This window comes from Anastrepha ludens, chromosome 6 (genome assembly GCF_028408465.1).
Source record: "Anastrepha ludens isolate Willacy chromosome 6, idAnaLude1.1, whole genome shotgun sequence".
In the NCBI taxonomy this organism is placed as follows: Eukaryota; Metazoa; Arthropoda; class Insecta; order Diptera; family Tephritidae; genus Anastrepha; species Anastrepha ludens.
The window spans coordinates 37,345,642-37,368,804 of NC_071502.1; the positions used below are offsets into that span (position 1 = coordinate 37,345,642).

At 38.0% G+C, this 23,163-nt stretch overlaps 1 protein-coding gene across 1 annotated transcript; it reads left to right on the top strand.

Moving 5' to 3' along the window:
- Positions 1–254: 254 nt before the first annotated feature.
- LOC128868301 (uncharacterized) lies at positions 255–968 on the top strand. The gene is made up of 2 exons (XM_054110216.1): positions 255–315; positions 370–968. The coding sequence occupies exon 2, from the start codon at positions 378–380 to the stop codon at positions 747–749; it is 372 nt and encodes a 123-aa protein (XP_053966191.1). The 5' UTR covers positions 255–315; positions 370–377; the 3' UTR covers positions 750–968.
- The last annotated feature ends 22,195 nt before the right edge of the window (positions 969–23,163 follow it).

Here is a 23,163-nt window from a genome sequence, read left to right on the forward strand (position 1 = left end):
GGCGATCTACCTCAAGTCCGCATTTCGGATGGTGTTAGCCCTTCATTAGGCGCGTGGTCTACAATCGTAGACCACTTCTTTTCAAAGTCGTGCAACTCCTTAAATTTGTCTCTTAAATTACCTAAGCTTTTTAATAGCTGTTTATAATTAATCTCTTTATCCAATTAGTGCATTCAGTGCGGGTTTGACGTGCAGTTGTAAATTTTATCAAGGTCTGAACAGTGCTGGTCTACATATGTAGACCACGTGACTAGCGACGTTACTTTTTCTTGCGGCAATATTACTTGATATATTAAATATTTGAATTAAGTTCAGGTAAGTTTTGCTTATATTTTTTTTACAAAAGAGTGCTAATTTAATTAGTTTCAGATAATATTATGTCTGATTCCAAAAAAAGACGATTGGAAAGCAGCAAAAATCCTGAAGTATGGGAAAGATGGCTCTCCGAACTATCAAGTAGTCAAGAAAGTGCTATGGATGAAGAAAACGAGACGGAGGTTGACGAAGATACGGATATCAATGTGAATGCTGCTGAAGAGAGTGACCACGAGACCGAATCGGAACTAGAAGGATCAAGCGATGATGAAATTCTTTCAGACGATTCTGGTGCATCTCATCCCCAAAATTTCTATTTAGGAAAAGACAATGCCACTAAGTGGAAGAAAACCAGACCCAATTTGCAAGTTCGTATTCGTTCGCACAATTTAATCAAACTTTTGCCGGGTACGAAAAGGAAATTGAGTGCCTAAATTTATTTGTGAATGATTCGGTTATAAGAATAATAACCGTTTCCACAAATTTGTATATTCGAAAAGTACGGGTTAACTTTCAAGAAGACAGAATGAATCAAGATGCAAGAGAAACCGATGACACCGAAATTCGCGCTTTCATTGGCATTTTGTTTTTGATTGGCGCTCTTAGAAGCTCGAAACAAGGAAACGGGGTTGAATCGTGCTACCTAGCGATGAGCGAGAAACGGTTTCGATTTGATGACATCAATACAAGGCAGCAGAGAAGAGCAATTGATAAATTGGCGCCTATAAGAGAAGTTTCCTGGTCAACTTTCAAAATAATTTTATTGGTAGTGAGTTTCTTACTGTGTATGAACAACTATTAGCATTTAGAGGACGTTGCGCGTTTAAGCAATACATTCCTAGTAAGCCGGCCAAGTTTGGCATTAAAACTTTCGCGATGGTGGATGCAAAAACGTCTTACACTTTTAATTTGGAAACTTATGTGGGAACTCAGCCGGACGGACCATACAAACTTAGCAATAGTGCGGAAGAGATAACTCTTCGATTGGTAGAGCCAGTCGCAGGAACTAATCGCAATATTACTGGTGACAATTGGTTCAGCAGCTTATCGTTGGTGAATAATTTGCGATAGAAAAAGCTTACATATTTGGGAACTGTGAGAAAAAATAAACGTGAAGTTCCCAAAGAATTCCTTCCCAGGAAGAATCGTAAAGAAAAGTCAAGTATTTTTGGTTTCCAAGAAAATTGTACACTAGTGTCGTACTGCCCCAAAAAAACCGGTCAGTGATCCTGATATCATCTATGCACGTTGCGTTATCATGACAATAGATGAGCAAAAAAATGATGAAAAAAAAGCCAATTATGATAACCGATTATAATCACGCAAAAATTGGTGTAGATTTTGTGGACCAATTATGTCAGAAATATAATGTTGCAAGGAATACGTGTCGTTGGCCAACGGTAATATTTTACAATTTACTAAATATCTCTGGTATAAACGCTCTTTGTGTATATAAAGCAAATAATCCCCAAAATAATATAAAACGGAGTGATATTCTTGAAAAATGCGCTTGGGAGCTCATTAGACCACAAATTGAAGTTAGATTAAAGAATCCTCGACTACCCAGGGAAATGAGGCAGCGAGCCCACAACCTTCTTGGCATCCCAGGCATTGCACCACAACCCACTCTATCACCAAGTAACTATGTCAGAAGTTGTCATATTTGCCCTCGCAATATGAACAAATCATCCCGAAAGTCGTGTACTAAGTGCTGTAGATTTGCTTGCAAAAATCATATGAGAGAAAGCTGCATGGAATGCCTCAGTGAGGAAATATAAGCAGTTTTCAGAAACCACATCATATAAGTTTTGTACAAAACTTTTATTTTTTTATTCAAAGACGTGAATTTTACATATTTTTATTTTAAGTTTTACGAATAATAAAATTTCTTTTGTAAATCGTCCATTAGTTATAAGAAAAAACGTTTATGAATTGCAATAAATGTTAAAAAACACATACATTCATGTTTTTATTGAATTTACAGGAGATACACAAATATTTAAGTGAAAATATTAGTTTATATTCTTCACATTAAATCACAGAATATACTTATGAAGTATTATTAAGAAACACAAATGAATAACACTTTTAGTCATAATATTAAAATGGTCTACGATTGTAGACCACGTGCCTAACCACGTTACAAAAATCCACGTGCCTAACGAAGGGTTAGGCCAAAAAAATATACATACGAGTATAATCCGAAAGCATTTAATTTTAAAACTGTGTAATTTCTCTGTAATACTTCCCGACGCTAGCCACGTTTTGTAACCGTAGAAAAGCTGACCTATTATACAATTAAGGGGAGAGATACCTATAAACGGCCATATTTTCCCCGGCCCCATTTCCTTCCGGTCATTCATATGGCTGCCTCGGCTAGCCATGCACCATCCCATACGATCGGTCCATTTTTTCAACACATTTTCGATTGTATGCGGTATTTCAGCTATGACATCGCATATGTTGGTCTTCAGTGCATCAATTGTTGCTGATTTGTTGGCATAACACTGGTCTTTGACGGCACCCCAAGATAATAATCCAACGGCGTCAAATCGCAGCTAAGAGGCGGCCAAACGATATCAGAATTTCGGCTGATAATGCGATTTTCGAAGACAGTGCGCAAAAGATTGATCGTAGCATTCGCTGTGTGGCAAGTAGCGCCATCTTGTTGGAACCAAATGCCACCAATATCCTCCTCTTCAATTTCTCGGAACAAAAATTCGTTCAACATGGCCCGGTAACGCTCTCCATTGACGGTTACGGCCACTCCTCGCTCATTTTCGAAGAAAAATGGACCAATGATGCTTCTCGACCAAAATCCGCACCAAACAGTGACTCGTTGTGAATGCATCGGCTTATCTTTCGAGTGCGTGCGGGTTTTCTGAGCCCCAAATGCAAATTGGTTTGTCAATAAGCAACCCAGTTTCTCTTACTTTTTTCGCAAAGTAACGCACATACGCTTCATTCTTCTTCTTCGAGTGCGTGCGGGTTTTCTGAGCCCCAAATGCAAATTGGTTTGTCAATAAGCAACCCAGTTTCTCTTACTTTTTTCGCAAAGTAACGCACATACGCTTCATTCGGTGCTTTTCTTCTTCCCATTGCCGTACGTAATTTTCGTACATATTCTGCAACATTACCATGATTTTCAAAGTAATGTCGCAATATTTTCCAGCGTTCTTTGAGCGTATACAAAACCATTTTCGTTCAGCGGAAGAATAAAACTAATTTTCTGTCAAATCAGATGACAGCTAAGTGTTACCATTCTTCAAATAATACCTAGTTTAAATCCGTAACGATAGATGGCGGGCCCTGTATTTTATTGTAAGTGGATAAAGCGGATCGATTATCCGTAAGCCAATAGATGTTTCTAAATTTACAAATTCTTCTCTTTTCTTCTTCACGTGATCACTCCATCTGAGCTGGGTGTCCAGAGTCATATCCAGGTATTTAGCCGTGTTATGACATGGGACTTGTACTCCATTTATATATAGTGGATGATATCTCATTTTATTGTACGTGAAGTCAATTTGAACGGATTTTGTTTCATTTAATTTTATGCGACAAGCAACTGTGCACGCATAGATTCAGTTTGAATGTTTTTGAAGATTCGCAATTGACTCAATCTGTGTATTTGTGACTGACAAGATAGCGGAGTTGTCTGCAAACGTTGCTGTGACGCAGTTCTGATAAGAAGGCAATTGTAAGTAAAAATTAGGTGAAGATTGGGGCAGCTTTAATTTCTTTCAGGTCAAAGTAAAAGCCATCGTATTTCATTCTAAAGAAGGGACCAGGTAAATATGATTTAAAAAAATTGGATAAATATGAGTTTTCCTTCATAAAACACTGAAAGGACATTTTACAATACAACGAAACCATATTCTCAAACATTTCCTTATTTATGCAGGTGCGGCAAGATCCTAGTTTGCTTCCTAACCAACAACCTCTACGCCTCTGCTCTAATGCAATTATCCATTGCAACACATTTTTTCCATTAGCAGTTAAGCAAACAACAATTAACTTCGCTTACTCATAAATATATTAATATCGACATTCCTTTGAACTTATTATTTTTTGCCATCTGTTATATGTACATACATATTCATATGTATATTTATGGTTACCTTTAAAATTCCTGCGCCAATGTTTAACTACCGCCTTCTCCTATCTCTTTTTAAAGAATCTGAGGTGTAAATAACTGTATACTCGTATGTATATAAAGGGACAACCTTTTGCTGCAGATAAAATATATGGATAAATACTTCGGTATTTAGATTGTGTATTCATTCAATTCAACTAGCAATGTTAAAAACTCCTTTATTAAATTAAAAACATTTAGGGTCATAAAAGTCTTAAGAAACGGTTAGTTAATTGAAATTTGCGATATTCAAAAATACTTCAGGTCATTACATTTACCATGACAACTCACGGTTGTGTTAACCGCTTCATACTACTGATGAAGCTAATCAGGTGAATAATATCCAATACCGGTATATCCGCAGGTGTAGCAAAAAAGGAGAGCCAAGATGCTTAAATCTGAAAAGGTTCTGAGATGATTCTACCTTATCTACCAGACAGCTTCTGCATAAAGGACACTCCGTAATACCGAGTCCCACCACATGCATGCCTAACAGACAATGCTCAGACTATTCGAGAGCTGCGGCTTTGTTAACTTTAGAAGCTCCTTCGAACTGTTCCGAACTGTGAAAGATCTTACAGCCTTCCAAGTTGGTGTACTTACTCAGTGCTCGCTGAGTTGACGCGAAACCCACCTTTCCTCATTTCGTGGAGAATCACCTATCCACCTCAAGAATTACCTCTCTAGCTAACTCATCCACACAACAGTATCCCGCAAAATCGTTGTGAGCAGGTACCCAAATGTGCCAATTTAACAGTATTCGGCAGCAATGGAAAGGGAATCAGACATTCCCCATCTAGTTTTGAGTGCACTATCGTCGAGAAAAGGACCCTACTTGGCGCTTTATTCACGGAGTAAGTGTTTACTTCTCCGATAGTGAGTCAATCAGCTTCTTCTTTGACTACGTCTACCTCCTCATTGAACACAATTTAGTGGTCCGGTAGCCTTGAGCTTCACGAGAACTCTACACTAGGCTTTTCGGTCCAATTGTAAACCATCCGTGAACAGGCTCACAAGGTGTGAAGGAATAAGTCAGTTGTAGCCTTAGCCTCTCGGTTTGATAGAAGCACGCGTAGCGACAGTTTTGTCCGCGATGTCCACGGTACAATACTAAACAATAATATATTCAAAGTGTTTATAGTTCTCCAACATTTTAGCTTTTCAACTGTTAAGTTCCTCTTCTAACACTTCTTCAGTAACGAATCGAGTATGATTGGTATGTGGTATTACAGGGAACGAGTTGGCTGATAAACTGGCTAATAAATACTATGCAAATATACCGTTAGACCATGAACCTTTTCTAGGTGTCAATTCTACATCGATTCAACTGTGAATTGACAACTTGATGAGGTCTACCCATAGAAGATGTTGGCCTGGGTTGCGCTTCTGCAGAGTAGCCAAGTGCTTTGTGAAAGAACCATACAAGAAATTAAGGACCTTTCTTCTAAAACTTAAAAGGAAGTATCTGAGAGTACTGGTGCGTGTAATCACAGGATACAACGCCTGTGGTCGGCATGTAGCTTACATGAATCCAGTTGAAGGTAGCTCTTTATCATAAACTATAGATCCCTTCATTTTCAAAACAAAATAACAAGTCACATGCACCAGAACCATATTGATGTGCACATTTGTATCCTCATATATTTTTATGTTTTAGGGTCCACATTTCTATTAGGTGCGCAACTAAGTTCTCGTTGTTTTTTTGATGAAAATACAACTTTATTCTGAAAAAAAAGGTTACAAGTGAATCATTGAAAGTATTGCCCATCGCTGGCTACTACTTTTTTCCACCTTTCTGGTAGATCTCGTATACCACCGCGGTAAAATTGTTCATCTTTGGAGGCTATACACGGATCAAGACATTTTTTGATGTCTTCATATGAATGGAACTGCTGCTCTGCTAGACCATGTATGGAGAATTTGGCGTGTGGGGTACAGACATTTTCACAAAATCAAAAGTATATGATACTAAAACAAAATCCCTAATGTGTCGAAGCAGTTTGTTTACCATATATCTAGGCTTGGTTTATGACGTTTAGCTTATGTTAGAATTGACTAGCACACACTGCTGCGGCATCTACTGATAAACAGCGGAAACTTAGTTGCGCACCTAATATGTTTTTTTTAGAAGGTCATCCATAATCATCCTGTGTAACACAATTTGTTAAATTTATAATTTTATATCGGACATGAAGCCTTGGGCCCTTCTATCAGCTACGTAATTAAAAAGGGCTAAATATAAAAATATCAAAAGAAATGTGCAATAAGCAAAAAGGGTAGCTGTGTGCAAAATAAAAAAGTGTGGCAAATGTAATGATGAAACATAATTTTTGACAACTCCTCGAAAAGGGTTTTTTTACATTTTATTTCTTGATTATTTTTATTTTTTCTTTTTATTTACCTTGGCTGCCGCTTTTTAATTGTTTTTGACAGCCATCAGCCGCAGTCGGACTAACCTAAATTGACTTATGTTGATATGAAGAACTAACAACTGGTTTGGGAATTGGCAGCTTGATGATGGCCAGTAGGGTCAGAGATAGACATATTATTGTGTATAAATGCATTTCCTTTGCCTCGCCCCGCCTCACTCAAAAACACACACAGATAGAATTCTCGTTAACCTTTAACCATTTCCGTTTGTCAAGCATCTCAACATTTTATTCCAACCATTTGCATATTTGTTTGCGTGAATGTTTGCGGTGCTCCTTCACAGCCAAGGGCAGTGAGCCCTACCCGACGACTTTACCTTTTCTTAACTTCTCCGCACATTTTATTTCGTTGCGACTGGGAATTTTTAATTAAAGAAATTGCGGTTAATTCAGGTGAAATTATGCCCGCCGGCCTGTGTTAATACTTTTTCAGCGCCAACATTTCATTTTGTTTTCTGTGCGCATTTATTTGTTGTGGAGTTTTGCTGTTGTTATTATAGAAATTCTTCGCGCAAAATGGTTTTAATAAATATAATATGTGCATATGTATGAACATAGGGTAAAAGAGAAAAAACCATGAAAGTGACGAAGCGTCAAAGAAGTAAAATATTTTTTAATATGCACTCAAAGTGTTAAAAGAACTGCGTTGAGAAAGAGGGTTGACAGGAAAATAATGTTTGTATGTGCGCACCTCATTTTTCTTCCTACATTTCTTGCAACCTTCTTTCGACTCTTTTGACACTTCGTTTTCGCTTGTTAACGGTAAAGTAATTAAAAATATGGCAAGAGTATTTGAGTGGAATTCAATTTCCCATAACAAATATTGCAATTAGCGCATTCACATACATACATACATATGAGGGTATGTGCATTAAAAACACTTACACAGGCGCAACTCTATGGATTTGGCAATGAAGTTGCTCCAAACAGAAATGTGAAACAGCAAAAGGCTTTGTCATCCAGTCGCTCATACTTATCTATAAGCACAAGCATGTATGTTTATTTATACAATATAAGCAATTATGTGAGGACGTGGGTATGTCATTTTTTTCATTTTATTTTTTATCAAAAATATTATTAAATAGCGTGAATTTTTTAACTAGGACTATGTACCTAAAGTGGCGGCCGTAGCCGAATGGGTTGGAGCGTGACCACAATTCGGAGTGCGTAGGTTCGAATCTCTGTGCACGAGCATCAAATAATGCAAAAAGGTTTTCCTAATAGCGGTCGTCCTACGGCAGCCAATGGCAAACATCCGATTTTATTGCTGCCATGAACAAGCTCCCCATAAAAAAACTATTTGACGTTCGGAGTCTGCTTAAAACTGTAGGTTCCTCCATTTGTGGAACAACATGAAGACGCACAGCACAAATAGGAGGAGAAGCTCGGCCCAACACCTAACAGACGTTTATGCGGCAATTATTTATTTATTTTTTATTTTATGTACCTAAATAGAACTCTTAAACTTTTTACAAAATTTGGAAAATGCATCAAGTTTTCATCTAAGTTAAAAAAAAGCACGCCGAAGTTTTCTTTTTAAAACAATGCGATTTTGTAGCCGCTTAAAACTTTTGCTTTACATACTCGAAATTATAGCAATTCAGATTAAAATGTTCGAGATTTTGATAAAAATTTGTTAAGTTTTTCTAAACTGTATACAAAAGTTTTAAAGTTCGTTTTCACAGATGAAAAGTGCACAAGCCCGCCCGCTGTAGTTAGCTATCGATTTTCAATTCCATGCTATAGCTGTGAATGAACCTGTAGTCAAAAAAGTACGCCTCTGGTGAACACAGCGCAGAAGTCAACATATTTTAAGAAGTCGTTGGTGTTAAAACCCAAATTTAAAGTTTAATTAAGTATAATACAATAATTCAGAAACCAAGTAACGCTTGCGCACCATTTTGTTGCCATATCTTCGATACCAATTTGTTTAACAGTTATTTACAGCATAACTATATCCAGTCTGTGCGGTTTAAGAGCCTTATTAGGTTATTGATGTCTATACGTCGTTCGAGACTCTCAAATAGTGGTTTGCCACATTATTCATGGCAGGCCCCTCTCATGCCAGTTCATCTGCTTTTTCCGATGTCCCGGGATCCAGATTAAGGTAACTTTATGGTATACACTCAAGGGGGTAAGGTTTTTTACACCAGTTTAGAGGTTGTTGTAACTAAATCCAGTGTTTGAATTGCAGCGTGGCTATCCCTGGTGCATTAATAAAACAATAAAATGGAGAACTAAGAAATCTACATATTTATATATTAGTAAACAAATCAAAATATATAATATTAGAAAATAAATCCAAAAAAAAACATATTCATTGTGCTTTACATTCATTGCGCTTTTTCACCCAAAATGAAGCGATGTTGGATTTTTTTTGTGTATTTCAAAATAGTATTTAATTGACACAAGGGACTTATGCGCGTTAAAGTTTTGCAGGATATGAAATATTCGGCATGGAAAATTAGGTCACCCCAGCACTTTTTCTTGATTTTTCGCTGATGCGCTATTGTTTTTGTTTTTTTTTTTTGCATTTTTCATGCATTTTTGTGGTTAATAATCATTAAGTTTTTGCTCTAATCATTCAAAATCATTAATTATAATTGGATATTTGCAAATTGGTTTTGATTATTTTGTGTTTTGTTTAGTTTCCTAGCCTCTGCGTCCAATTCAAAAACAACAAGTTGCCACTTTTTATTAGAAAAATCAACCAATCAGCTTTCATTTGTGAAATGAACATTAATTGTAGTTTACTTTACTCAAAATCGACGCATTAAAATTACCTTTTTGAAAATTTCTCTTTTTCTTCGTTCTCGGTCAAACAAAAATAGCTTTGTTAACCTCGGTTTGAAGGTTTCATTTTAGGCCTGGTAAATACTGACAAGTTGACTGATGATAGCATCCGTGATAGTTAAAACACTGAAAAACTGAAGATTTAGTCATAGTGAAACGCTTATTTTAACTACCATTAAAAATTAGTGGTAGCGCGAAATGCCCAACCCTGCTCTGATTGGAAATAAGTACGTCTCAATCTTCACATACCTACAAATAAAGGGTATTTCAAAAGTGACGCCTAGATATCAGGTACTTTATCAAGTATGCAGATCGATCCACAATTTTACACAATAAAACAACACATTAAAATTATTGAAACTTATTATGAAAATTGTCGATCTTTGAGAACAGCATATTGCGAAGTTCGTGATTTTTTTGGTTGAAATAATCGTGCGATAAAAAAGACGACTCGCAGACCGTCTGCTGTAGTGCAAAGTCTTGCTGAACAACCTTCAACATCGATATCTCCACATTCTCAATAATTAGACTGAAAAACAGCTGCTACTGTAATAGAGATCGCTATAGGCAGCTGATTAAAGATTTTTTGGGGTCTGAACTTAAAGTAATAGACATAAACAATTTTTTTTGTTTAACAGAATTGAGCCACAAGTCACACAACACGGTAACCTATTGCATTATTGCGCACTAATTTCACGTCATAGTGACATAAAATCGCCACCTACTTGTAGATCACGCGATTTAACCCTACTGGACTAACTTTTCTGAGGTTTTTTAAAAAATAAAGTCTATGTGAATAAGCCAACAACGACTGCAGAGCTGAGATACAACATTCGGAACGAGATTGCTGAGCTGAATGCGATAATGAGTGAATGAGTCCGTGAAAATTTTAGTTCTGGTATGACCTCCTGCAGATTTGCTCATGAACATTTAAATTATGTAATTTTCCACATATGCATAATTGTTAAGACCAGTATTTGGAATAAGAATAATTAAACAACAAATAATCTATATTAAGTTTTTACGTTTTTCATTGTAAAACAACACTAGGCGTCTCTTTTGAATGACCCTTTATAAGACTACTCATTTGTATCCCTTTTCTGAAAGGCTAAAATTGTTTCATGAGAAAACGTTTTAGGGAAGAAGTATATACTCTAGGATACTTTTGAATGCCCGCCGAGTGGTGACCACTATTAGAAAAAGGTTTTTTTTTACTATTCGATAATCCATTTTCCTAGACGGTATTGAACCCGCGGTAGCCGATCAGATTGGTGCGTGACTACCATTCGGAATTCATAGAGAACGTAGGTTCGAATCTCCGTGAAACACAAACTGTAATTCTACCACAAAAAAGCTCCTCATAAACTGTAGGTCCCTCCATTTATGAAATGACATCAAGACACACGCTACAAACTGGAGGAAGAGCTCGGCCAAACACACAAAACGGGTATAAGCGCCAACTATTATTGTAAATATATAGAACCTAGAACCAACTGGATGGTAGTAACACACAAGAACACTCGTTTACGAAGGCCGAAAAATGGACTTGAATCCGATTGAACTCACAATATTAAAAATTTTCTTTTATACAGAGTAAACGAATACGTCCGGAATTGGAACGATCGATATTTTTGACTTTGATAACTAAATGAACATTTGTATGAAATTTAGTTTATGGTTAGAAATTTATAAATTGTTTTTACTTGAAAAAAAAAAATTTAGAAATATTAAAAGTTAATATAATATTTAGCTGAAATGGTGATGTCGTCTAGAAGCTGGGTTTTGATTCCGTTAGGTAATTTTGTGTTTTGCGTCGTTAAGAATAAATTATACGCAACCATAATAATTTGATATTGATGTGATGAGTATCGATTATAAGGCTGATTTTGATAGCCTTATGAGGGATCGCCTATACGCCACAATGTCGGAGTTCGGTATTCCCGCAAAACTGATTCGGCTTTCCAAATTACATTTAGCAACACGTCAAGGTGAGAAAAAACATTTTCGCACATTTTAATACCGAGCGAGGTTTCAGACAAGACGATCCACTATCATGCGACCTCTTCAACTTCCTCATGGAAAAAGTACGGCGGAGAGCCGTCATCGAAATGACACTATTTCCACCTGCTGATGACATTGGCATCATAAGCCACTAGCGAGATCCGGACTATACGGTGGATGCAAAAGAACCTCCCATCCGAGCTCCCGGAGCTTCTGGCGCGTCACCAAAGATGTGTGTGGCCTGGCGTTGTCCTGATGAAAGACAATTCGGCCTCTGTTGATCAAAGATGGCCTCTTCTGCATGAGTGCTGCATTCAAGCGGTCCCGTTGTTTGGCAGTACAGGTCCGAATTGGGCGTTTGGCCATAGGGGAGCAGCTCATAGTGGATAATTCCCTGCCAATCCCACCAAACACACAGAAGAACCTTCCTGGCCGTCAATCCAGGCTTGGTCACCGTCTGGGCAGCTTCACCGCTTTTCGACCACGATCGTTTGCGCTTCACGTTGTCGTAAGTGACCCACTTTTCATCGCCAGTCACCATCCGCTTCAAAAACGGGTCTTGGCACCGCCGTCGCATTACATAACAAACGATGTCAGGCTGGAGCTAAACGGACCAATCACACTTGCTAATAGGCGTTACTATGGTCTCAGTAAACAACCGCCGAATGAACCATAGGCTGTAAGAGCTCTAAGATCAACCATACAAGTCAGTTTAAAGAAATAATGCTGCATTTCGAATTAACAGTAAAATTTACTTTTTCCAATATACAAAAATTTGTTGAAACATATTTATGCACCCTTCATTTCTAAACGAATTAAATTAAGTTCCAAACGCTAGATGGAGCATTCTGTTCATACATACATACTCGTACATGCCACACAACACAATACAAGCCGTAGTGCAGGTGTATCTCCTAGGAATCCAATAGTCATACCCTTGATTTATATACATATGTATGTACGTATGTATACGCAAAAACATGCTTTTATCCTTCGCCTGCTTGCAATGCGTCGCATATTTTAAATTAAGCACACAAATGTGATTAACGCCATTTTTCACACGTCAAAGCAAAGCCATGTTCCGCTTGTTTAACACAAATACCAATGTAGGCGAGTGTATGTATGTCCACATTTACCTGCACTTTATGCCAGTATCAAACAACCTACCCACCTTGACTGAAAGCTTCACGATTCTTTCACTCACTCTTAGTTTGAGCTCTGATTTATGCATCAAAGGCTTGGCTTAATCACTTAAATGCCAATTAAAATTCTAATTTAGATGGATTCAGATTAGCTAAAACAGGGCGCGTTTGCTCAAATAACGCGAAAAGAGCGTGCACACGAAAGAGTATACGAATATTAGCATCTAGTTCTTCTTAAAAGAAAATTTATTGTGAAATGAATTCCGCAATGGTGTCTTTCTCTTAGCCGAACTTATATCTCTATCCAGTCCCACCCTCAATAATGGAGAGAAACTATGTAGGACGTCTATACTTCGATGATCCCCAACCACCAGAGAGAGTTTCATTTGTCTCCTATAATGACGATTGCTCCATAATGGCGTCCGGCAAGGACATAGATCGCCCATGTTCCAAAGTGAGTGATTACCTCGCCAGCTTTTATCGCTTTTTCATTGCAAGGTATCTCTACCTTTCCCTACTTAAGTCCATGGCGTCTACTCTTTACCACCTGTACGAAGGAGGTCAAACTGCAATTAAAAATGAAAGTCTACAGTACACCAACGCCGATCGTAATTAACCCCCCCCTCCCCGTCAAAGCAGCATGTTTCCTGGGTCTACCGTTAGATGTGATAGACGATGACTATCGGTAGCTGCACCGTGCTCGCAGGGCTTGATGAGCTGCTACAATAATAACAACAACCACGACTAAAACTTATACTTATCACTTCTAAAACCAGTGAGTACTTTTCAAAAATTTTAGAATATTCTTGATTTCTGCACATTTTGAGATCTTCCAATTCATTCAAAACTTGTTTACCTAAAATAGTAAACCTGCCTCTGGATAGCGCAAGATATTGTCATAGAGGGTGCGCCATCGACTCTTAAGAGATCTGCGTCATTTCATGGCTACCTCGTTTTGATCCCATATTCATAAGTTCATGTTTCGCCACTTTTACTGATGTATTCGCTAATATTTTGTCCTAAGAAAGCATTTCATTAGTAGCGGTAAAGTGATGCTGTTTTTTGCCAAGAATTCAGCATTGCCGGCACAGCTCTTCTAATACCCAAAGCGTGGTAAATAAATCTATACCCCCATTTGAGTGAGATCCGAATAACAACTGTCTCCCTTCTGATGTTCACACGTCGATATTCTCATCGCATAGTTGGCCCCCTTGATTGTGCTCGTGAGGTGTCCAGTAGATGTAAGCCACTAAGGGCGCAATACCGAAGGACTGATCGCCACATGCCAACTTCCACACCTGATTGTTTCAAAGCCGGTCATGCACTTTCTTTCTTTGAATGCGTTCGTATCGAATAAATTAAATAAATTACAAACTTTAAGAATTTCGCTTTCCAATTTGACCTTTTTTAATGCTGTGTGTTAATATTGGACTATTGGACTCATAAAGCATGGCATATTCATTTGGTCCTGAACTTAATGTTATTAAGCTAATTTTTTAAGTTAATCAGCTCGATTCCTCATACATTTTACTAAGCCCTACTATTGGATAAAAAAAGTTTACTTCCATGGCAACAGCTAATTTCGATGCCCCAAAGTGTCACTAAGTACGAGTAATGCAAATTTCACTTCACATACTCCAAGCAACGGTGCCACAAACTCATCAACCTTCACCGACGCCAACGTATTGGATGCACCGATGTGACAACGACAGCGACAGCATCGACTCACTGGCAATGCCAAGCCACGATTTACCCGGTTGGCATTTCCTACGTCTCGATCCTTTCTGAATATGACATCCGCATGAGTTGCATTTGCAATTTGTGCACTTTTAAGCTCCATATTTTTTGTTTTTTTTTTCTTTTCAGGGCACTTTTATTATTTTATTTCTTGCATGAGAGTATTCGTATGGGTAGTGTTGCTATTTTTTGTGCTGGTTGTGGCTTATTTCTTTTCAAGTATCTTTATTTTTGCACTTATTTTTTTCGTTATCCTTTCCTGCACCTCCTGCGACAATATATGAAAATAATTTTGTGACATAAATTAAATCCTCGAGGCACACGGAATACTATTAAAAATGCTCGCTCACTTTATACCCTACTCCGTTGGTGAGCGGCTCATTGCAATCACGCTCATACATAAATGCGCTAACAAATGTACACATGAAGGTTTGTATGCGACCGAACTCCCAGTATGAATATGCGAGAAACAAACCGCTGAGAAATGGAAAAATAGAGATGTGTTTGAAGAAGTATTTGATAATCCTCTCATGATGGCACATTGCAAATACATTTTTTTTAGTTAGATGTGAAATATAAATAGCAACCTTCGTGCTCGCCCCAGTTTGAATTCGAAACAACTTGTCTGGGATGTAATTTCGGGCAAATTTCGCACGTGGTTCCATTATAAATGGCGCATGTTAGTGGATCACTTGTGCATCACATCTTTATATGAATAAGGCTCAAATTCATGAAGATCCGAGTTTTTTTAGTCAGAGATTTCACATATCTTCTAAAAGATATGTAGTGGAGCGACATAAAGTTACTCAATCTCGATGGCCGCTGAGTGTCGCCCATACGCGAGCTGACGAAGAAACCGATACCATGCGTCCATGAAAACAAAAGCTTTGTTATCATCATCCGATATTAAACGCGATTGAGAGTGAGCGCAACTCCTAACGCATCTTCATAGAAATAAGAGCCGATTATGCTAAATGATATGATACTTTTTGGGAGTGTTGAAGCGTCTGGTAGCCGAATGGGTTTGTGCGTGACTACCATTTGGTAGTACCGGGATTCGAAACACCAAAATGATAGAACAAGTTTTTCCGAATAGCGATTTTTCTTCGGCAAGCAATGTCAATTCTCCGAGTGTATTTCTGCTCCTCGTAAAAAAACATCTATCGTTTGGAGACCACATGTAACTTTAGGCCCCTCCATGTGCCTAAAAACATCAAATTCGTGGAGAAGATCGGCCAGATACCCAACGTAGGGATAAGCACCGATTATGAATTGAATGAATTTGAAAAGGTCGAGCCAAGCAGCACCAGGAGATTTGGTGGCTCCTAAAACACTCAATCTAAAGAGCCCATTGTATTTAAAGCTCTGGAAAGGGGGTAGATAGTCAAGGAGGGAAGGAGAAAAGTATCAGAGAAAGAGATAGGAAAGAATAGAGACAGAGATAGAGATAGTTAGTCCTGTGAGAATTTTCCAGATTCTTCGGCAAATCTGTAAATATCCTCCAGTTTTAGAGAACGAATATTACTCATTCTCATGACATCGGAACCCAATACCCGTAGTCGCGCTCTAGCAAAGGCAGGACACTCACAGAGAAAGTGCTCAGTGCTATCCGTCTCCTCCAAGCATGACAGGCATACCGGGTCCTCGATGATTCCAATGGTGGTCATATACTGACCCCATGGGTTGTGTCCTGTAATGATGCCGACCATCAACCGAATGTCTTTCCTTCTAAATTTTAGTAGAAAGTTTGACAGTTTTCCACCGATTATTATTATTATCCCACGCCACTCTCCCTCCCACATACTGCGTAGGCGAAAACGACGGCGGTTTCGGGCAGCAGGTCAAGTCGGCACTGTTTTTTCGCGTTACGCTTGTATTATTTAATTGATATTTATGCCAATGTTTTCCTAACAATGTTGCATGTTTTTGAAATTACTGCTTTTTGTATCTTGTGATGTGCATATAAAATGTAAATGTTTTGTGGTGTAATTCAATTGTTGAAATAACAGATGGGATTGTTTTGTTTGCATATTCGTTGTATTATTATTATGAAAACCATCTGATGAATCTCCTGCGGATTTTCGTTGCCACAATTCTGGCATTTTTATCTTAAAAATTGTATACCTTGAAGCGGGTTTTACATTAACAGGCCATAAAAACATTTTAGATGCAATTCTAGTCTATTTTTCTACCACAACTCGGAAATTTCTTCACTCAAAATGTAAATAGAGCCAATAAAATCAATTTAGATGCGATTCGCTTTCGAAGTGGTATAATTACCTACACGAGTTTCGTTAGAGGAACTGACTGGGAGTGCTGCATTTTGTCTTTATACGAAGATAAAACCCAAGTGTATTTAGTGGGAATAAAAGTTACTTAAGCAGCCGGAAGAGCTGCTAAAACTTTCAATATAGCTTAGAGATTTCACAAAATAGGGAAACTAGTCGATTGAGAAAGTATTAAATCACTAAAGGTTAGTTTTTTAATGAGGAAGTGGTTCTTTTACGCTTATTTTTTCCATGAAATATCGTAGCGAACTGTTTATAAGAGACACTTGAGCATAACCCACCCATCGGACATTAAAAGCACTTTACAAATGCATGAAAGCCACGCTGACTGTCGACTCACAAGATATTTTGGAAGAACGCGAAGAAGATGATCAGCAGATAATTTTAAATACACTTCTTCTTCTTCTTAATTGGCGCGATAACCGCTTACGCGATTTTGGCCGAGTTTAACAAAGCGCGCCAGTCGTTTCTTTCTGGTGCTAACCGGCGCCAATTGGACACACCAAGTGAAGCCAAGTCCTTCTCCACCTGATCTTTCCAACGCAGAGGAGGCCTTCCTCTTCCTCTACTACCACCAGCTGGTACCGCATCGAATACTTTCAGTGCCGGAGCGTTTGTATCCATTCGGACGACATGACCCAGCCAACGTAGCCGCTGGATCGTCGTAAAGCTCATACAGCTCATCGTTCCATCGTCTGCGATATTCGCCGTTGCCAACGTGCAAAGGTCCAAAAATCTTACGCAGAATCTTTCTCTCAAACACTCCAAGCGTCGCTTCATCGGATGTTGTCATCGCCCACGCTTCTGCGCCATACGTTAGGACGGGCATGCCCGTCCTTTAAATAGACTACTCTTGCATAAATATTACCTAGCAGTCAGGTAAGTTGCAACTGGGTTAGTTCTCGACTTGCGCGCACACATACTGGTATTTGCTTGGTGCATTTTAATATGCACTAGATAGGTATAAGTATAAGGATCTGCGCGCAAGTTTTTATTTTACCAACGTAAACATTTTCCAGCAAAGAAAAAGAACTGTCTGGATTTTTCCGGCCAATGGATGGGCTTATATGAGGGTAGTGGTATGTGAGCGAGACGGAAGCGCAAGGAAGAGGGTCGGTGAAGGGTTGTATAAAAAAATGTCACCGCAACACTGAGATGCACAAATTCCGGTTGAAGTATATTTTCACATACATTTGTTCCTCTAGGTAGATACAGTGCATTTCTGTGCCACCTCTTCTCCTTTAGCCTTGGCGTTCCATACCAGTTTGCCGGTATCGACAATTCCCACACGATTTTTAAATGACTTTTTGACGTTCGCTTAAGAAGAAATTATAAGCAGAGAAGCGTTACGCTGATGCTGACGGATGAATGGTTTGCTGCGTGGATGAAATAGTTGGTTGATTCACTGCCGGCCTGTTACTGCGCTAACTTTGCTGGAGTGGGGTTGGATGGGAGGGAGTTAATTGACGTTACATGTCCATTTACCCGCACTTGCATATATATATATACGTAAATATATAAATGTATATGTTTAAATATATTTGTATCTGCGAACAGCGCAAACGCCTCATGTGGATTATATGGTCATACTCGTATACCTATGCATACACGTATGTGTATAAGTGCATCTATCTGGAATATTACAATCACTGTGCGGATGGATTGTCGCTGCAAAGTGATGGGCGCAAGGAGTAAGCAGTGACGTAAACTAGGTGAGATTTTGTAACGTTTCATGGAGCGTTGTGGTCGGTTCGGTTGGTTGATTGGTTGGTTGACAGTTGTTTGCTTTTCATTTACCATATGAGCGAAATTGAAAAATTCAGTCGAAATTGCATTTAAATGCAACTCTGCAAAATGTGGCAATTGGAGAAGGATTGCAATTTTAATTGTTTTATCTTTAAACAAGAAAATTTCTTTTGAAAAAAAAAATAATATTAAAAAGGAAGAATTATAGCACAAGATATTTGGATATCTATACGTACGATTGCCGCCGTAGCCGATTTGGTGCGCAACGAAAAGTTGTTTCTAATAGCGGTTGCCTCTCGGCTGAAAATGGCAAGCCTCCGAGTGTATTTCTGCCATGAAAAAGCTCTTCGTGAAAAATCATCTGCCATTCAAAGTCGGCGTAAAACTGTAGGTCCCTCCATTCGTGAAAAACATCAAGACGTACACCACAAATTGAAGGAGGAGCTCGGCCAAATACCCAAAACGGCTTTGCGCCCCAATTATATATACTGATGTATATAAGTACATATACCGAGGCCCAATAAAATAATTGGACAACAGTACTGCGGTTTTCAAATTACTAATGCTCCGAAACTATGCCTGGTATGCCGTAAATTTTGATCTCAAATTGTGGGAAATTGTTGTACTTAGTCCTGTGAATCATCATCATATCCCCTCAAGGGAGGAGTGGGCGATGAGCAACATTTGGAGACAGGGCACGTGAAATATGTTTATGGATGGCTGAAAGTAGGACGGAAGACTGTGGATTGATTATTTCCTTCTGTAATACTATTTGTTGTTGTTGGTTGGTAGGGGGTTGTTTAGTCGGGGAATGCCTGATTTCTCTCTCGATTGCATCCGAATACTTCGATGTTATTTATATATCATTTGAATTCCCGGTCCCGGAAATATGAGCCTCACGTGAACTCAGTGAGTACTTCTAAGGCTAACAAAGTAATTAGTAATTAATTTTTATCAGATTTTTAATGAAACATTCATTGAAAAACGTCATTGCTCTTCAGTAAATATTCTTTTGCAAAATTCAAATGCGCGCACTTGTTTCTAATGCTGATAGAGGACCTTTTTTTGTAATTCGTCCACGGTAATCATAATGATGTAATACTTTCAGAATGGTTTCAGTACATACAAATTTTCCAAGCCAATATTCCACATATTTCGATAGTTCCGGTGCACTTTTAAAAGGATTTTTACGAACTTCGGAAAGTAGTCGACCTGTTCGCAACTTATAATACGTTCACCTATAAGTAGATTATCTACATTTTCCCAATCCGTAATTATGATAAAAAGCGAGATTACCCATACAAAATTTCTCTCCCGAAATTTGAGATTATAAAATAATCCTAGATTATTACCAAGCTTTTTTCATACAACCCTGTGTTATCGATAATTATTTTTACAATTGTAAGGAGTAAAAACTAAATAAAATGCTCGCCGGCAAAGAAAAGGGGTTTGAACACATAATTCTAATGCAAATATTGTTAGATATTATTAATTATGCATTCATATTACAGAAAAAAGCGTGTGTCTGTAGAGGTTTTGAACTGTTACTACTTATTATAAAATGTAATATCGAATTTCGCATGCGTATTGGAGCCATAATTTTTTGAAGCCTCAGTAAACGTCGTTTACGAATTTCCTCCAACTGTTTATTACTAGCAGCCAATTGTGCTGTTTAAATTTTTTCAGATCGATGCACTGTGCGGCCGATTCCCGAAAAGCTGGCCAAAACTCAAAAAATTAAGTAATTGATTCAAAATTTCTTACTCGGGGGTTGTTGGGGTCGCTGATTACGAATTTGATCTTAAAATTTTGAAAATCCACCCCCTTCCACCCCTATTGGCCACCCCCTCACGTGAAATAGCGTATATTCAAGAACATAATCAAGATGCATGTAAATTTATGTTTTCAGGGTCGCTGATTACGAATTTGATCTTAAAATTTTGAAAATCCACCCCCTTCCACCCCTATTGGCCACCCCCTCACGTGAAATAGCGTATATTCTAGAGCATAATCAAGATGCATGTAAATTTATATGTTTTCGGGGTCGCTGATTAGCAAGTGGTAGCAGCTGAATCTTGATTTATTCAGTAACCATTACTTTTTTGAGTAACCTTTAATAGGTTTCAAAGCAGCATATGACGGCGTTGTATTACTATACAGTTTGAAAACTCAAATTTTATAAAAAAAATTGCAAAAAATGTATCTACGTATTGCTGCAGCTAAAAATTTTGTGTCGAGGTATTGATATGTACTAAAGATTTCTCGTATTTTACTAACCTTCCGAAGATGATTCCATTTGGTTTTGTTCAATTTACTCCATTACAAAATCTTTCAAATGTGTACAACTTTCACTATTTATCGACAGTAATACGATGCTCAAACGAAGGCCACGTTGCGACTGAAAATACAGAGGATACTTAGGGTACAGGACGTTGCTATGAACGGTTTTCACTACTCAAGGCATTACTGTAGCCAACCCAAAGACAAAAAAACTCTATCTAGAAACTTTTTTTTCGACTTTTGGCCAGCTTTTTGGGAATCGGCCGCACTGTGCGATGGTTAAACGAATTTTGACGAATTATAAATGTTTAATTAAATGAATTATATTTTTTAATTATTAAGCATTAAATCTTGCTCCATTTTAAAGTAAAAAAAGTCCAACAAATTGAGATCAAAATTAACTTCCAGGCATAGACATCCAGGCATAGTTTCGGAACAAAAGCAATTTGAAAAAAACGCAGTGCTGTTTGTCCGAGTATGCGTTTCGGCCACTGCGTACCTACCGAGATGCTCACAATGCGTCGTTCTGCAAAGTTTTAATTATTTTTAATTTGGGCTATACTCAACACAAACCATATAACTCAAGTTTCACACTTTATAAAAATAAAAAAAACTCAACAATTTTCCATCAAAATTTCAAACATTTTAGTCAAAATTAAAAAAAAAAATGTCGGGTATGCAATCTCATAGCCCATTCAATAGATTATTTTATGTAATTTTTTATTTTTTAAGCACTCAAAGCTCGCGTTGATTTTTAACAGAGAAATGTTTTTACTGTGCAGCTCACAAATAAAATGAGACACTAACAAATGGTAAACTAGTAATGGGCTAGACTCTCGTAGAGCAGATATGTAAATCTTATACCTACTGATTGTTGAGCTTGAACCAAGACACAGAACTTACTGCAATACAACGTCCGTCGCACACGTAAAAATCGAGAGATTGCTTGGCAAAAATAATGATACATTGACAAGAGACATTTCTCACCTAAATATTAAATAAGAATCTTTCCTGCAGAGTGTTTAATGTATTCTGTTAAATATGTTTACTTATGCACGGTAGGGGCATGCCCACTTAGACAATCCTCTGGGGCATGCTGCGTACAAGCTTTGCACACTCGGCTGCACTTATGGCATTTCATTCGTCAATTAAAGCATATTTCTGGGCTGGTTGCGATGTTGTGTTGTGTTAGTTTAGCTTGCGTTTTAAAATAGCTCACATGTGCTCTATGGGGTTTAGATTTAGAGCCTGAGCTGGACAATCAATCAAAACAACGTTATTGTCTTTAAACCAATGTATCGTAGTCGCTGATTTGTGACAAGAAGCATAATCTTGTTGGAATTGAACTCTATCTGAATTGGTGTCTCCGAAAATGCGCGTTAACGAAGGCGAAGGTACAGTTTCTAATACATTTATGCACTTTTGACTGTTCATGCGACCCACGCAAATGACCATTTCGTCGACACTATCAGCAGTCATACAGCCGCAGATCACAATGCTGATCAGCAACCAGTCCCCTCCCGAACGTCACTAGGGTAAGACTCTATGTTGTTGATATTTTAAAATAATGTAAACTAAACCTCCCTCGTGTTAGATTCATCAGACCACAGAACATTCGAGCAATCGCAGAACCTATTCCAAAAGCTTTTTGCGAATTTTTCCGACCTTTTTCACGGGCTTTTCTTTCTTGGGCTTTCCCCGGCTTTTTTCGGACTCTGCATCCAATCAAATCTGATTCCAGAAGCCTTCTACTAGCTCTTGCGAGCACGAACGAATTTTCTAATTTCTTCCGACAGGGCAGCTGCAAAGGCAAATGACAATCTTTTACGCTTATTGAGAGATTCGCGCCTATGTTTACCGTACACTAGTGAAGAATTTTTTTCCGTCTCCGCAAATCGCTTAATATCACATTTGACTGCGCACCGCGCACATCTCACCAAATCGGCAATCCCAATGTGAGACTTCAGTTCCTCACTTAAAACTTGGATTCTCACTCTTTTGTCGTAACAAAGTTTTTTTTGTAGGCATTTCGATAAAATGAATTATTTATATCCGCTTGATAATTTTGCTCTAATATTATTCACACATTGACTACCAAATTTAAAATGCCTAAATATTCTGAGCAAATCTTTAAAAATGCAACTTATGTACTTTTCCCATAATACTTATACAATTTATTGTTGTAATCAAAGTTTAACCAAACACTAAGGCGAATCTATTAAAGATGGTATCAGTAAATCAGCTGATTTGTTTTTTTTTTCTTTCGCCGTGTTCATATGGCTGTCAGTCCAGAGTGA

Coding starts and splice junctions, on each gene's coding strand:
- LOC128868301 (XM_054110216.1), top strand. CDS start 378: ATGTCTGATTCCAAAAAAAGACGATTGGAAAGCAGCAAAAATCCTGAA.